The 15,567-nt window shown below is 37.9% G+C and overlaps 1 protein-coding gene and 1 long non-coding RNA gene across 2 annotated transcripts; one reads left to right on the forward strand and one right to left on the reverse strand.

Annotated features, from left to right (window-relative positions):
- Positions 1–6,943: 6,943 nt before the first annotated feature.
- On the forward strand, positions 6,944–14,628 carry LOC116021705 (putative E3 ubiquitin-protein ligase LIN-1). The gene is made up of 16 exons (XM_031262174.1): positions 6,944–8,018; positions 8,111–8,168; positions 8,482–8,841; positions 8,923–8,990; positions 9,314–10,582; positions 10,691–10,835; positions 10,944–11,201; positions 11,340–11,649; positions 11,758–11,882; positions 12,021–12,140; positions 12,251–12,382; positions 12,815–12,937; positions 13,068–13,178; positions 13,255–13,398; positions 13,503–13,754; positions 13,854–14,628. Exons 1-16 carry the CDS (start codon positions 7,081–7,083, stop codon positions 13,869–13,871), a joined length of 4,431 nt encoding a protein of 1,476 aa, XP_031118034.1. The 5' UTR covers positions 6,944–7,080; the 3' UTR covers positions 13,872–14,628.
- LOC116021706 lies at positions 13,069–14,541 on the reverse strand. The gene is made up of 2 exons (XR_004099041.1): positions 14,431–14,541; positions 13,069–13,862 (listed from the first exon to the last, which is right to left on the reverse strand). It is a non-coding gene; the product is annotated as an uncharacterized LOC116021706 (long non-coding RNA).
- Positions 14,629–15,567: the final 939 nt, after the last annotated feature.

The raw sequence follows: 15,567 nt of genomic DNA on the forward strand, positions 1-15,567 counted from the left end.
ATCGCCGACGTCCAACATGTGGAAAGCTACGCCAGAATGGTCACGCGTCTATACCATCATGCCAGCTATGACAACAAGCGCAACATCTATAGAGGACCAGCTTGCTAGTATCACTAAGGCTCTTGAAGGGATGACCAACCTCATTCAAAACCAAGAAAAGCGAATCAACGACTTAGCTGAAAAGGTCGAGAACACAAGGAATGGCGAAACTAGCAGGGCTCCTGGGAAACAACCCGAGATTCAAGGAGAAGACGCCTCGCACTCACCAACTCGCATTGGGCGAACAACGATACACGAGGAGTCAACTTCGGACATGAGCATTCTAGTCACTGGGGGCATGATACCTGTAGATCGACTTAATGAGTTCATCATGGGAGCTATCAAAGGCAAGCTCGAGGGAGGACAATCTTCATACACTTACTCCAAGCCATACACCCAAAGGATAGAGGATTTGAAGATGCCCGTTGGCTATCAACCTCCAACATTTCAACAATTCGATGGGAAAGGCAATCCAAGACAACACATCGCCCACTTTGTGGAAACATGCAACGACGCTGGGACATATAAAGATCTTCTTGTCAAGCAGTTCGTCCGCTCTTTGAAGGGCACTGCATTCAATTGGTACACCGACTTGGAATCGGGTTGCATTGATAGCTGGCATGACATGGAGCGAGAGTTCTTGACCCGCTTTTATAGCACAAGAAGAACCGTTAGCTTCTTAGAACTCACCACCGCCCGCCAAAGGAAGGGTGAATGCTCAGCCGCTTACATTGAAAGATGGAGGGAGTTGTGCTTGAATTGCAAGGAAAATATATCACAGAGCTCTGCGATTGAAATGTGCATCCAAGGCATGCACTTCGAGCTATCCTACATCCTCCAAGGACTCAAGCCTAAAACCTTCGAGGAATTATCTAGTCGCGCCCATGATATGGAATTAAGCATAGCAGCAAATAGTGGACAAAACATACCCATCCAAAGCTTCTACAATGGGGGCAAGAGTCATGATGTTGAAAATGGGGACAAGCCCTTTAAGAAATATGAAAGCATGGATGCTATGCATGTGAATACTCAACCATCTCGGATATTCACTAAAGCTACTAGTGAGTTTAAGAATGCTGTTATGTCATTGCAGGGCGGTAGAATGCTTTCTCTAAGGGAAAGACAAAACAAGCAGTATCCATTCTTGGATTCTGATGTCTCACATATGTTTGATGAGCTGTTAATGCACAATCTCATTGATTTTCCAGAAATGAGGCGACCACATGAGGCGTCAATGGTAGATGATCCGAGTTACTGCAAGTACCATAGACTCGTCGGACATCCAATTGAAAATTACTTTGTCTTTAAGGATAAAGTAATGGAGTTAGCTCAACAGGGGAAAGTTGAACTTGCAGATTCCATAGCAAGTGCAAATCAAGTTTCCATCTCATGCGATAAATCTACTTCACTACTCGTTAAGAGGAACAATGTGAAAGGAAATGAGAAACGACATAAGCGTCAACTCCCTCTTAACGTCAAGTCATATGATGTCAAAGCTAAACATGGTACTCGTTTTGGTGTTAAGCATGTTAAACAACAAGTCTGTGATGCAACACGACTACCTAAGCAAGTTATGAAAAAGTGGGTCAAGAAGAGAGTGTTAAAGGACCTTATTGATGGGAAAACTTGCAACCACCATATGAAAGTACGAGTTCCAATCACATTGGCGGATTATGTGCCGAAGTGGTTCCATACTCCAACTAACCAAGAAATGGAGATGAAAATTCCTCAAATCAACCCATGTGATGGAGAAGAATGTGCATCATCATATTATACCACTATCTGGGATGGAGGCAATATTCATCAAGCTTCCTTAGCATGAATTGAAAACACAGCATATTCATTCAAGGCTCCTTGGCACGACTCAAAACTGCCTTATATCCTTCAAATCATTTCAATCTCCTTTAGCACGAGGATAAACTGCTTCAAATCATTTCAATCTCCTTTAGCACGAGGATAAACTGCTTCAAATCATTTCAATCTCCTTAGTACTAGGATAAACTACTTCATATCATTTCAGTCTCCGTAGTACGAGGATAAACTGCTTCATATGGTGTCGACACTTCCTTGAATTATGCACTTTCAAGCTGGATGCGCTCTCACGTGACACATTCAAGCAAGTCTCGAGGGGGCAATTTGTAGACACAGAAATTTTGATGGAATTAAATTGGTTATTAATATTGGACCGCATATTATTTGAACTTGTATATCAATTAATTAAATTAATTTGGGTTATGTAATTTGCCTAATTAATTTAATTATTTGATAAAGATTTAGTCAAATTATATATTATTATTTAAGATATTATAGTTGTGATAGGATCATGAACCTAGACATTATGGTGACTAAATACATTTTGGATAATTCTTTATATTATCTCAAATATTTATTTATTAATTTTGAGATAATATCAAAGAGTTCTAGATGGAGTGGGAGTCTCACATTCTCACCCCTATAAATAGAGGCATTCATTTCATTCTCAATCATCACTTGAAGCTCCACAACATTTCTCTCTAGAGTAAAGATTTCAAGTCATAAAGAAGCCCTGCAGAAATATATATTGAAGCTCTGCAAAAGTGGATTGAAGACCAAATATTCAAGTGTTCAAGCTAAGTTAAAGCGAACTGAAGATCAAGCCATTTGAGTCCGGAAGCCCTTCAACGAAGATCAAGAAACAAAGTCCTTCTTTGAAGAACAAAGCCGCATTCCGGAGGCCCTTCAGTTAAAGTTTCAAGTCAAGTAAAGCAAGTGAAGAATCAGAGGATTTTCTAGATAGAGATCTGTACCCGCGCACTTTGAAATTCAAATATATATACTTTTCATATTTTCTTGTTCACAATACCACAATAATACTACTATAACCAAAGAAAGATCTTTTGAAAAAAAAAAAGGAGAGGGAATAAATGTAGATTGTCATCTATAAGTTTAGAACCAAGTCAAACAACAATGAAATTAACTCTTATTTATAATTTAATATTTCATAATATTAAGTTTAATATTAGTCTTTTCATCTCATTTTATATGAATGGTTTCGTTAACAAGACTTAATTGAAATTATTTTTAATTCAATTTTTATAATATTAAATTTAGTATTAGTATATAAGATTTATATATTTAAATACTTAATTAAAAGTACTATTAAACACCAAAAAAATCAACTTTAAAAAATAAGTTAAAAAAAAAAGAATCATTTTGACCAATGAATAATAAATTAGGCATGTAAAATGAAATGAAAAATATATATAAATTTTAAATATTTTAAAATTATATTAAAATTACTATTAAATATAACAATAAATTAATTGTATACTGTTTAGTAAATAATACATATGAAATAGGACAGATGGATATTATATGTAGAGTATTATTAGAAGTCTAATAATAACAAACAATAGAGGGTATTATGGTTTGACCAAGCAACTTTGCATTAGCCAGATCTGGCCCCACACCATATACTATCATTTTATTAACTATTTCTTCATATGTTGGTAGATTATAATTTATAAACAGTATTTATACTAATTGGGTGGCAAAGACCACCCCGTTGTATAGTCTCGACCAATGATAATTTGACACCTTGGCATTGCTTTTACGTATTACTCCATTAGAGCAAATATATTAATGCATTTTGGAAAGATTTTTTCAAGAAATAAAATTACAGCATGATTTTTGAACAAATGGGAATGTAAATTTTTTTGGAGAATTTTTATTTATGCAAATTAAGTTTTTTATGGGCTCCACTAATTAGGAATTTTGGAGAAAGAAACACTCAAATCTTGCTTGAAATACACTTCATCGCGTAACTTACTGTTTTTTCCCCCTATCTCGTTTTCTCTCTCATTGTCATCTTTGCATAAACCCACAAAAAATACTAACTAGTGAGTTTGCTCTTAGTTACTCCACTTCATTATATCAAGTAAGTTATGAGTTTAATTTTTGTCAATATCTTTTCAGTTAAACTTGTAATACATGATCTTCATAATATATTTACATTTTTTGTATGATTTACTTGCTATTAGATAAGAACAAAATTTATTCAATGCACATCATGTTATAATTCTACGAGTTTCTTTTGTAACAAAAAAAATCGGTTGTGGGAACAGTAAAATCAGGTGTGATTATCCTTTTTAGATCTAAGTTGACTTTGAATAATCAATTGATCAACGAATTGTAAGTATTGAAATAAATGAATAACTTAAAAACAAAATGGAAAACGTAGGTGGATAATTGCCTATCTCAGCATATGAATTGCACGTGGCACAGACAATTTAGTGGATCAATGAACTTAGACATCGAGCTTGACATATGCACAGTGAAGCAATTGACTTTCAAAGACAAGGCAATAACGATCTTTGCCTACTACTCTCACTAGCCCATAGTTTTAGTTTAGGTGGTTAATTAACGAGATAATAATCAATAATAATTCTTATTTTTTTTAATCCTTATCCAATATGCCGTGATAAAACCTGGGAGGGGTGGGTTCAAGTCTGGGTGGATGTAATATTGACTATTTGTGATTCATTTGGTTGAGAAAATAGCTATGAACAGATACTACGTTATAACAGAGTCTATAGTACTAAAAAAGAGAGATTATAATTAACTTGAAGCTTTGCCGCTTTTCAATGAATAGTGGTTTTAACTCATTGGCGCCTTGTTTTAATTTGATATTGAAAACCATCACAGAATAATAGTAATAACGTGCATGATTCAAAATGCAATTTAGTGGTAAGTTACGTTAATTCATATTATATTAATTATATAATAGTGTGCAAGTGACAAATTATATCATAGTTCATATTATAAAGTGAACCATTGATACATGCTCATTTATAATATATTGATAATTGCATGCTTATTTTTAATTTTTTATGTATCGCATGTTTATTTTTATGTATTACACTAAAAATAAATTTGTATCAACATATAATTAATATATTAAAATGAATTAATATAGTAAAAATAAATATTTAGTACCTCCTTCAACGTTCTTGGGTAGGAGTTCTAGAAGTTTAAGATTAATCTAGCATAAGATACTAAAATAAATATGCACAATTTATTTTTTAATGTAGACCATAATTTATTATAGGGAAAATGGTCAAATAGGTCCTCGAACTATAGCTCATTGTGCAATTAGACCCTCAAACTTTAAAAAAGTTCAATTAAGCCCTCAAACTTGTTATTTTGGAGCAAATAGACCCTTGAACTTATTTATGACCTGTAATAGCAGGTCATAAACATTTCCGGCGAACTCCGGCAAAGTTCCAGAGAAATTCCGGCCAAAAAACAAAACCAACAACCGCCGCGACCGTGAACCGTTTCACGGTCGCCGGCGGCGTGGCCGGTCGGGATGGCGACCAAACTGGTCGCCATCCCGTGGAGACGGCGACCAAGCTGGTCGCCGTCCCCAGAGCCGTCTCCAGAGTTGGAGACGGCGACCAGCTTGGTCGCCGTATCCAACTGGATGGCGATCAGTTTGGTCGCCATCCAGAGTTGGAGACGGCGACCAAGCTGGTTGCCGTCTCCACGGGATGGCGACCAGTTTGGTCGCCATCCCGACCGGCCACGCCGCCAGCGACCGTGAAACGGTTCACGGTCGCGGCGGTTGTTGGTTTTGTTTTTTGGGCGGAATTTCTCTGGAACTTTGCCGGAGTTCGCCGGAAATGTTTATGACCTGCTATTACAGGTCATAAATAAGTTCAAAGGTCTATTTGCTCCAAAATAACAAGTTTGAGGGCTTAATTGAACTTTTTTAAAGTTTGAGGGTCTAATTGCACAATGAGCTATAGTTCGATGGCCTATTTGACCCTTTTCCCTTTATTATATGATGGTTGTGTGTACGTGAATAGTTAAAGTGAGTCTTGTGTATTAACTTTGGGCCGATTAGAGCCCGTTTTGAATCCAAGCCACTAAACATCACATGCCAAGCCTTTTTTTTTTTGAAAATAATGCCAAGCCTTAGTAGCAAACAGATTCATCAATACTAGGCACAAACATACATTCAAAAGCCTCTATCCCACCATAATTTCTTGTGAAAGACGATGTAAAATTATATTACTGATTGGTAACTTTTTTTTTTAGGTAACCCTCTCTATTACTTAGTGACGATCTTGATAACTTTTTAGGTTACTTTCTCTATTATTGACAGAACTGGATGAACAAACAATTTTTATACTAAATAATCTTAATTTTAAATATATTTTTTTGGTATCATGTAACTTCTTTCAGGTATCATTTTTTTGCCATGCCGATTTCCGATAGCACCACTGATAAATATTAAATTGGTTTACAGATATCTCATAACAAAACAACCCTGATAACGTCACCGAAGCCAGTGGCTCTTTTGAAAGTGAAATAATTAATATAAATACATACAATTTGAAAAGGTAAGCTTATAATCTATATTTACTGATAAAATAATGCAAGGGAAAGCAGATACCATTCCACTGATTATGCAACAAAACAAAGGATTCCTTTCTGTCATCTATTTGATTAATTTAATTAGTTTTTCTGCCGATGATAGCTTTGACTTTGGGGATGATCACTGTAATATCGTGATGGTAAAATTAGAATGGTTTAAATAACAGTTCTATTATACTGTTTAAATTGTTTTCTCGAACTCGTTCATACCTGTTGAATTTGAACTTTGAAGGTTTAATATGATGCTAAATTTAATCTTAACATGATAATTTAGTGTTATTATTCGTCAGCAATTTATAATTTCATAATGATGATTATACAGTAACCTCCATTGCCGGCCTGAAGTGAAGATCCTATTCAAAGCTGGCTTTCTGTCTTTTCCTGTGCATTTTATTTAAGAAAATTGGTTTCTCCGGGGAATGGACAAACCGCTGATGATTGTTTGACTATTTCTTCTTCACCTGAAGATTAAACAATTGAGAAAGACAGAAAATATGGTCTGAACAGGCATACATCAATACTTTTTCCATGTATGTTCTTGTGATCTTTGAATTTCGTGTTCCAGATTATACGAGGCGGGTGATTTTTCTGTGAGAGTGAAGTTATTGAGTCGGTTTGAGGAAAATGAGTGGAAATTATAGGTTTGAGATGGAGCAGGAAGACATAGTGAGGTCTTTGGTGTCAACAGTTGGGAGTTTCATTCAGGATAGGCTAATTGACAAAGAACAGAGAGCTCAACACAAAGAGCAATGCGCGGAGAGATTAGCAGCGGAAGATGGGAGCTCTGATAAGGACGCTGAAGTTCGTTACTCGGATCAAGCAGTGCTAGCGAATTTGGACTGGGGAATCGAAGCCCTAGAAGAGGCAATCAACACGTCAAACATGGAGACTAAAATGGCGCGGCTGGATTACGCGGAGAAAATGTTGCAGGTTTGCGCCATGCTGAACTCCGGCCAGAGAACCGCCGGGGTGCCGAATTTCTACCTCTCCGCCTGGGCCCACCTCAACCTTTCGTACTTGTGGCAGCTGAGAAATGATGTTCGCAATGCCGTTCTTCATATGCTCGAGATGTTCATCGTCGACCCGTTTTTCTCCCGGGTTGATTTCGCTCCTGAGCTCTGGAAATCCTTATTTCTCCCGCACATGAGCTCCGTCGTTGGCTGGTACTCGGAGGAGAGGCATCGGATAGTGATGGACGTCGTTCCTGATTCCGGTGACTTGTCGCTCACGGCAGATTTCGATCACTATTTCAACGAATCGTTTGTCTATTCTGTGCGGCCTGATCAAGCTGAAAAGATGCAGAACTTGGAGCAGCTCTACGCGCAGTCGCTGGATGAGAATACAAAACTGTACGCAAGATACTTCAAGGACTGCATGAACTATGATTTCGCTACTGCGAAGAAGGGGATTCCTATGTTGCCGATTGCAGAAGCGCCAATGACTCCTTTGCGTGAGGTGAGCCGGTCGATTCCGGATTATGTCAAATTCGGGCCTATCTTGCCCAAAAGTGCTGGGTTTTCTCCGGTCTTGAAAGCCAAAGAGAGAGCAAAAGAAGCTTCAAGGTAAGTTTCATCCATAAGATCAGAGATTTCGTGGGGATTTCCCATAATTGTGCATGTAGAACGCTATAATTATTTGACTTTTCGTCAAACAGATTGAATGCGACTTCTTCATCTTCAGAGAATCAGCAAATAACTATCTGGGAGCCTCAAGTAAGGTTCTTTATCATACCACCATGAATTTATGATTGGATTTAGTATCAATTAGGTTAATTATGTCTTGCCTGTACGGGCAGCTCAGTTTGTTCTTGAGTGGCAGATTGTGGGCAAGGACAATCGAGTCCTGCCAATTTTAGTGTGAGAGTTACATCCAATTTTGTGAGCTCCTTGTGAACACTAGGCACAATTCTTCCACCTAATGGACTGCTAAGTTAATATGATTTCTGTAATTGGGGTGTGGGGCCCCGGAGAAATTTTCCCTTTTGTGGGCAAGGCTAATGTTGTTTCTTGGTTCACATTCTTAAAGGGAATTCCAGAGGAGAATGAAGAAAGCTTTGAATCTGAACCTGAGGCTTACACGAAGAAGACATCTTATGACAGTGTTGGAATATGCAAGGAAAAAGAGCCTAGATTGAAGAGACAGCTGACTAAAACGAGTAGTCAAAAGCAATCTCCTACAAGCTCTTCTCCTGTAGACTCTCCCAGAACTCCCCCGGCGAAGCTTTCATCTCCAAAAGGGAACAATTCTAAGAAAGAAGGACCATCTATAATAAGGCTCTTCTCCACTCGGATTAGAGACACCTCAAATATCCCATCTCTGACTGGTTCTCCACATTCATTAAAGGAACCAAGCATCAGTTCAGTGGAGTCGGATGGCGAAGGGACAGTATGTTTCAGACCAGAACTAACTTTAAACTCCCCTGAACCTCAGTTGTGGTCTCCTACTGATTTTGGCTTAGACGTGCAGGATCAACATGAAACTAGGAGGAAAAATCCAAGTCATAGACGGCGTGCCAGTCAATTATCAGAAAAGTGGTATGATTTCTTTCTCTACATTTTTGTTACTGCTCACATTTTCATAATTGTCAGATGTTGGATCTAAGCGCTTACCATTACATCAAAAGCAGCAAGTGCATCTTGAGTTTTCCTGAGGTGACTAATTCCAGGTGGTGCTGGAAAATCCCAACATGTGACCACTTATGCAGGAGGGGGTCTCATGTTCAAGAATACAAAGTTTTTCTTTTGCAGCCATTTCACTGAGCCTTAGGCTTAAAGAGGCACTTTTCTGGAATTCTCATGCTACATTTAAAGCAGTCTTCATTAGTCATTTTACTCCTTTGTGTTTGTAAAATATGCAGCTACTTGAACGAAAGTGATGAAGGAAGTCAAAGCTGCATTTCTTTCACACTCTCTGAAAAGTCCACTCCTAAGTCAAGGCCTCCAAAAGATTTTGTCTGTCCAATTACCAGCCAGATATTCAATGATCCCGTCACTCTTGAAACCGGTCAAACATATGAAAGAAAAGCCATTCAAGAATGGATGAACAGAGGCAATACAACTTGCCCCATTACAAGGCAGCCCCTCTCTGCAACTTGTCTCCCCAAAACGAATTATGTCCTAAAGAGACTGATTGCTTCTTGGAAAGAACAGCATCCTGACCTTGCTCAGGAGTTTTCGTACTCTGAAACACCAAGAAGTTATCTAAGTACCCCTTCTTCAAAAGAAATGTCATCTGAGTTCACCCCATCTCATGCATTGAATACCCCCAACCATAGGGTTGGGGATGGCAATATTGAGCATAGACCCCAGAGATTTGCACGAGCTGCAGTATTAACACAACCACCTAGTGCTGCTGTAGGAGCAATTATCAACTCATTAAAACCCTATGTTTCATGTCTCTGCACATCAGACAACTTGCAAGAGTGTGAAGCAGCTGTATTGAAAATAGCCAGGGCATGGAGAGATTCACATGTTGAATCAGGACTTTATTCTTATTTATCATCCCCAACAATAGTCAATGGGTTTATGGAGGTTCTATCAGCTTCTTCAGATAGGGAAGTTCTCAGGACAGCAGTTTACATACTATCTGAGCTAATATATGCAGATGACAGTGTCAGTGAAGTATTTACTAGTGTTGACACTGATTTTGAATGCCTGGCTGCTTTATTGAAAAATGGTCTTGCTGAAGCTGCAGTTCTCATATACCTCTTGAGACCATCATTCTCTCAACTTTCTGCTCACAACTTTATACCCTCCCTCATCCAGATGATCTCAAACAAAAATGAAGACTGCAATGACCTTCAATTGGCAATTGCACCTAAAGATGCTGCCATTGCCTTGATTGAGAAGATTATAATGGGAGGTGATGAGAGTGATAGGTCATCCAATACTAAGAACATTATATCAGCAAGTGGTATCCCTGCCTTACTTAAGTGCCTGGAGAGGGAAACTGGAAGAGAGTTTGTTGTTTCTGTACTTTTATGCTGTATACGTACTGATAAGAGTTGCCGGAATCTTATAGCTAATAGAATTGAGCTGTCACCAGTTCTTGAGTTAATTCATGCAGAAAATGACCGCACAAGAGACACATGCATAGAATTTCTTTATGAGTTAGTCCTACAGAGCAGGTAACTAATCTATTTCACTTTGAATCAGAATTTCAGTAGAATACCTATCAGAATTCCTATGTAACTGAAAAAATGGTGTACTAAATTACAGTTTTGCTGTTGTTTCAGGAGAACTTTGTGTAATCAGATTTTGCAGATTATTAAGGATGAGGGAGCATTTAGTACTATGCACACTCTTCTTGTCTGTCTACAGATGGCAGCAGCAGAGCGGAAACCTATTATTGCTGCCCTACTTCTACAGCTTGACCTCCTGGTTTGAACAATTTTAAACTGAAATGCTGTCACATAAAATATTCTTCTCTCAGATAATTTTTTAACCATTCCAGTTCCAAAATGATGACTTCCAAATTTCTTTACCAAGGTTGACCCGAAGAAAATGAGCATCTACAGGGAAGAGTCAATAGATGCTTTAATTGAAGCCCTTCGCCGAAAAGATTTTCCTGCTTCTCAAATCAGGGCTCTGGAGGCCTTGTCATGTATTTCTGGGTATCTGACAACCTCAGGCAAGTCATTTCTTGAAGCCTGGTTACTTAAGAGTGCCGGATTTCACCAGCCTTACAATGCTATGGTAAAAGAAGAGAAGAGGAAAAACAGTGAAACTGACTTCACTGATAAGATGGTACGAAGTTATTAAGCCATTTCAACTGTAGTCAAAATAAAAGGAGCATACTTCATCTGCTGAGTTATTTGAGAGCTTTTGGGAATTATGTATTTACGTTACATCATACAAATTGTAACTTTTTGTGTCTATGATTAGGGTGAAGAAGAGAAAGCTATGATTTCTTGGGAGAAAAGAGCAGTTTTTGTACTCTGCAACCATGAGAAGGGTGTGATCTTCAAAGCTTTAGAGGAATGTCTAAAGAGCAATTCCATGGAGGTTGCAAGATCTTGCCTTGTTACAGCCACTTGGCTCATCCACATGCTTTACAGGTTGCCTGATACAGGAATTAGAGATGTTGCCCGTAAGTCGTTGCTAGATCAATTCATACACACACTACAATCCACAAAGAACCTCGAGGAGAAGATCTTGGCAACTCTTGCTTTGAGAGGCTTCATTAGTGATTTTGGTAAGGCTGGTTTAGAAGTGCAGTTGCAGCAGTTTATATGAAATCTCTTTTTCGGCTTTATAGTTTCAGTAATGCTACTGATTCCATCTTTTATTACTGATGATGAAGGAGCCCTCAATGAAATGGGGGTGTATGCCAAATGCATGTGTAAAACATTGATGAAGCTCAAGAAGCACTCCACAGTTGTTGGTGATATGATGAAAGCATTGATGACATTGCCTTGTATTGATGCAGTGAGTATGGTGTGTTCAGCACATAATATATCAAATATAAATATGTACAAATATATCCTTCAATTGTTTGTACAAATGCTAAATTTGCAGTAGTTATGGGAATAGCTGTCTTAAATGCCCTTGTGATTGGAACTGCAGGCAGAGCTATGGAGCTATACTGAAGGTCCTGAGCTAGACACATCCATGAATGGCGAGGTTCTTTCTGTACTTCACATAAGAGGCCGGCTCATAAGCAGTCATTCTGATGGAACCATAAAAGTATGTGTGCTACTAAATAATATATAATACTTGTATACCTGTTCATATAGTAGGAAATTCTACAACTGGCTAGCGTACCTTAGAAAAAACATTTGTTCTCCTGAATTCAGGTTTGGGACACTGGAAAGAGGACTCCTCGCTTAATTTATGAAGCTCGTGAACACTCAAAGGCTGTTACTTGCCTTCACGTTTCATCTTCATGTGATAAACTTTACAGTGGTTCCTTGGATAGAACGATTCGGGTATGATTTTTTTTTAGATGAATAGGAAGGGGGAAACCCGGTTAAGATACATGATATAACTAGTTTGCTTTACATATGAAATTCGGGTATGATTTCTGTAGTACTAGTACATAAATATGAGATGTTCATATAAATTGGGAAGGAAGCAAGATTACCAAAATGCACAATCCCTATCATTTCATGTTTTTCCCCTGAAGCAATTTGTAGAAGTCATCCACCCTGATTCTGCTTTAGAGGTTAGAAAATGGATGATAGATACTGATAGCCCTGATGTACTGTTGTCAAAAACAAATGTAGAACTGCAGAATTGCAGCCGGTTATCTGCTATAGTGTTCATGCTTACCATCTGTCTTCTCAGAATTATGTGTTTCCTCCTATACATACATTTGTTTTTCAAATACTTGAAAATATGCTAACAATTTCCATATACAGGTTTGGGCTATCAAACAAGGTGAAATTCACTGTATTCAGGTTCATGATATGAAAGAGGCAGTGCTGGGGTTGACAGCTAACTCGAATGTGGCATGCTTTTCAACTCAAGGAACTGGAGTCAAGGCCAGTAATCTATATTCTTTGACAAGATTTCACATTTTGTTGAAATGCTGACTTAAAATCTTCAGAAAGTCCATATTTCAAACTTGCCTAATAGCATTGAGAAATCTCACTGGAACTATAACTTTTGCAGGTTTATAATTGGTCTGGATCTCCAAAGCATGTAAATTTCAACAAATATGTTAAGTGTCTTGCCTTGGCAGGCGATAAGCTTTATTGTGGATGCACAGGGTACAGCATCCAGGTATTCTAGACTGCATAGTTTGGTCTAAGTACCAGTGAAGTTTCAATGAATGTCTAAAATTCAGCAATAATGACAGGAAGTTGATTTAAGCACTTACACAACAACAACATTTTACACTGGGACCAAAAAATTGTTAGGCAAACAAACTATACTATCCCTCGAGATTCACAAGGATGTTTTGATCGCTGGAGGTTCCTCAGTTGATGGAATTGCAGGAAAGGTATGAGCAAATTTCAAGTTTTTTTTTCAGCTTAAAACTCGTAACCAGTTCATGGATACTAAGGCTCCTGATTGTCTCTACCAAATACCAATGTGCATATGAAGATCTTCTCCCTCCCCAGCAAGGCAGTCATAGGATTATTCCCATCCAACTCTGACATACAGCAGGTAATGGTCAACACTGATTTCATATTCTTGGCCATGAAATGTGGAACCATTGAGGTTTGGCAAAAGGAGAGAGCAACAAAGATTGCCTCCCTCAAATTGAAAAGCAGTGGGAACACAAGAATCACATCATTAACACCAGATAAAGATGGAGAGATGATCTTTGTTGGCTGCTCTGATGGCAGGATTCAGGTTTGTTGGTTGATACATCCACACTTCATATTCACTTTAAACATTAATCCAAGAAAATGGCAGCAGCAATTAACTACTGTTATCTGGTTCTTGTTGCAGACCTGGAGCCTGGAATGAAAGAGAACCAATATTGTATGTATGCAATCCTTCTTGGCATTAGAGATTGTATATCTTACAATTCTTAATTGTCCTTTATATTCTCTTTCGTCATGAAACATCATTGTTAAGTGCCAGTGAAATCGTTTCCAGTTTATTCAACCATTTTTACAGAGTGTTTCCTTTCCAATTTTGAGAATGTACCCTTCATAGATGGTCTGGTTGGTTTAACAAGAAAACCAACCCGACTTCAACAGAAGGAAGAATTCTGATATAGGGTGCTGTATTCATCCCTGAGGCATGGCCATTAATGGTGCCAAAGAGTCAAACTTCAGACCCAATAGAGAAAAAAAGGTGAAGAAAAATCAATCCTTCATGGAGTAGTAGAACAACAGCAAGCAGCAAAACACTAATAACTCTGATGCAATGAAAACGTCACAGATTTTGGATTATTGCATCAGAACGCCGATTGGCAGCTCAGACGACACTAATCTAACCGGAATCATCACGCGGATTCATCGGGATAAACTTATAAAGACTGAAATGAAAGAAAAGAAGCCACAGGCAGGCAGAGACGCACCCGGAAGCAGCAGAACCAGAACGGAAGAGATATGCATGATACTTGATTGATTTAAAGGGATGGGAAGAGGCGAAGAGCCTAATTAGGGTTTATCTGTTGCATGTTGAATTACGATTTTAACCTCCATGGCTTTGAATGCAGGAAGCGATTGTTTAGGCATTTCAATTGCAAGTCCAATAGTATGAGATTTTGCTCAAAGTTTTTTTAGATCTAACAAAAAAACAGATGAAGGAGATAATAAGGGAAAAATTAAAAATATATATATATATATATTTGTCAAATACACTCTCGAATATATATAGGAAAACTTATTTAGATTTCTAAATTTTAAAAAATTACAATTAAGTATATAAATATGTCAATTTAGGGTGTGTTTGGTTGGGGGTTTAGGCATAAGGAATGGGTATAATAGTGATTGTTAGTGTTTGGTTGATAGGTTTTATGAATGCTACTATGGGTTTGGAATACCCCATTAATGACAAAACCCATACCCTTTTTAAATAAGGGTTTCATCTCCCTTCTTCATTTCTTCCCCAACTATTGATAATCATTCTCATTCCACCCTACTACCAAACATGCAAAATACTTTCACCAAAACAAATTACCATTACCAAGTATTTGATACCTATTCCGATTCCAATTCCCACGTGCAAACCAAACGCACCCTTAGTTTATTGAAACCAAATATGTGAATAGTTACTTGTAATAGCAAATCGATAGCCTTTTGACGACGTTCCAATAACGTCGGGGAAAAATCAACGACCGGCGACCAACGAACGGTTATCGGTGCCTTCTTTGAAGAAAATGACCTTTAATTGGAAAGGCGGTCAGCAACCATTTGTTGGTCATCGGTTGTCAATTTTTTCTCGAAAATTGTCGAAATATCGTAAAAAACCTAGCGACTTGCTATTACTATTACATGCCACTATCTGATTTGTAGGCTTCAATATACTAAATTGACGTGTTAATTTATTTAATTGTAATAGAGTCAATAGTACTCAAAAAAAAATTTGTGACATACTAAAAATAACATGTAAATCAATGTTATTTTACAATATGAAGTATAGTCCACAATACACCTATCGGTTGGTCATGAGCTCTGATTCTCCGAGCCTCGGGCGGACCAATGGGTTAGAA

This window comes from Ipomoea triloba, chromosome 6 (assembly GCF_003576645.1).
Source record: "Ipomoea triloba cultivar NCNSP0323 chromosome 6, ASM357664v1".
In the NCBI taxonomy this organism is placed as follows: domain Eukaryota; kingdom Viridiplantae; phylum Streptophyta; class Magnoliopsida; order Solanales; family Convolvulaceae; genus Ipomoea; species Ipomoea triloba.

Bases quoted from the DNA above. Each gene is read 5' to 3' on its own strand.
- LOC116021705 (XM_031262174.1), top strand. From the start codon at position 7,081: ATGAGTGGAAATTATAGGTTTGAGATGGAGCAGGAAGACATAGTGAGG. The intron at 11,202-11,339 runs GTACGAAGTTAT...GTCTATGATTAG, and splicing joins CTGACTTCACTGATAAGATG to GGTGAAGAAGAGAAAGCTAT. The intron at 12,938-13,067 runs GCCAGTAATCTA...TAACTTTTGCAG, and splicing joins CTCAAGGAACTGGAGTCAAG to GTTTATAATTGGTCTGGATC.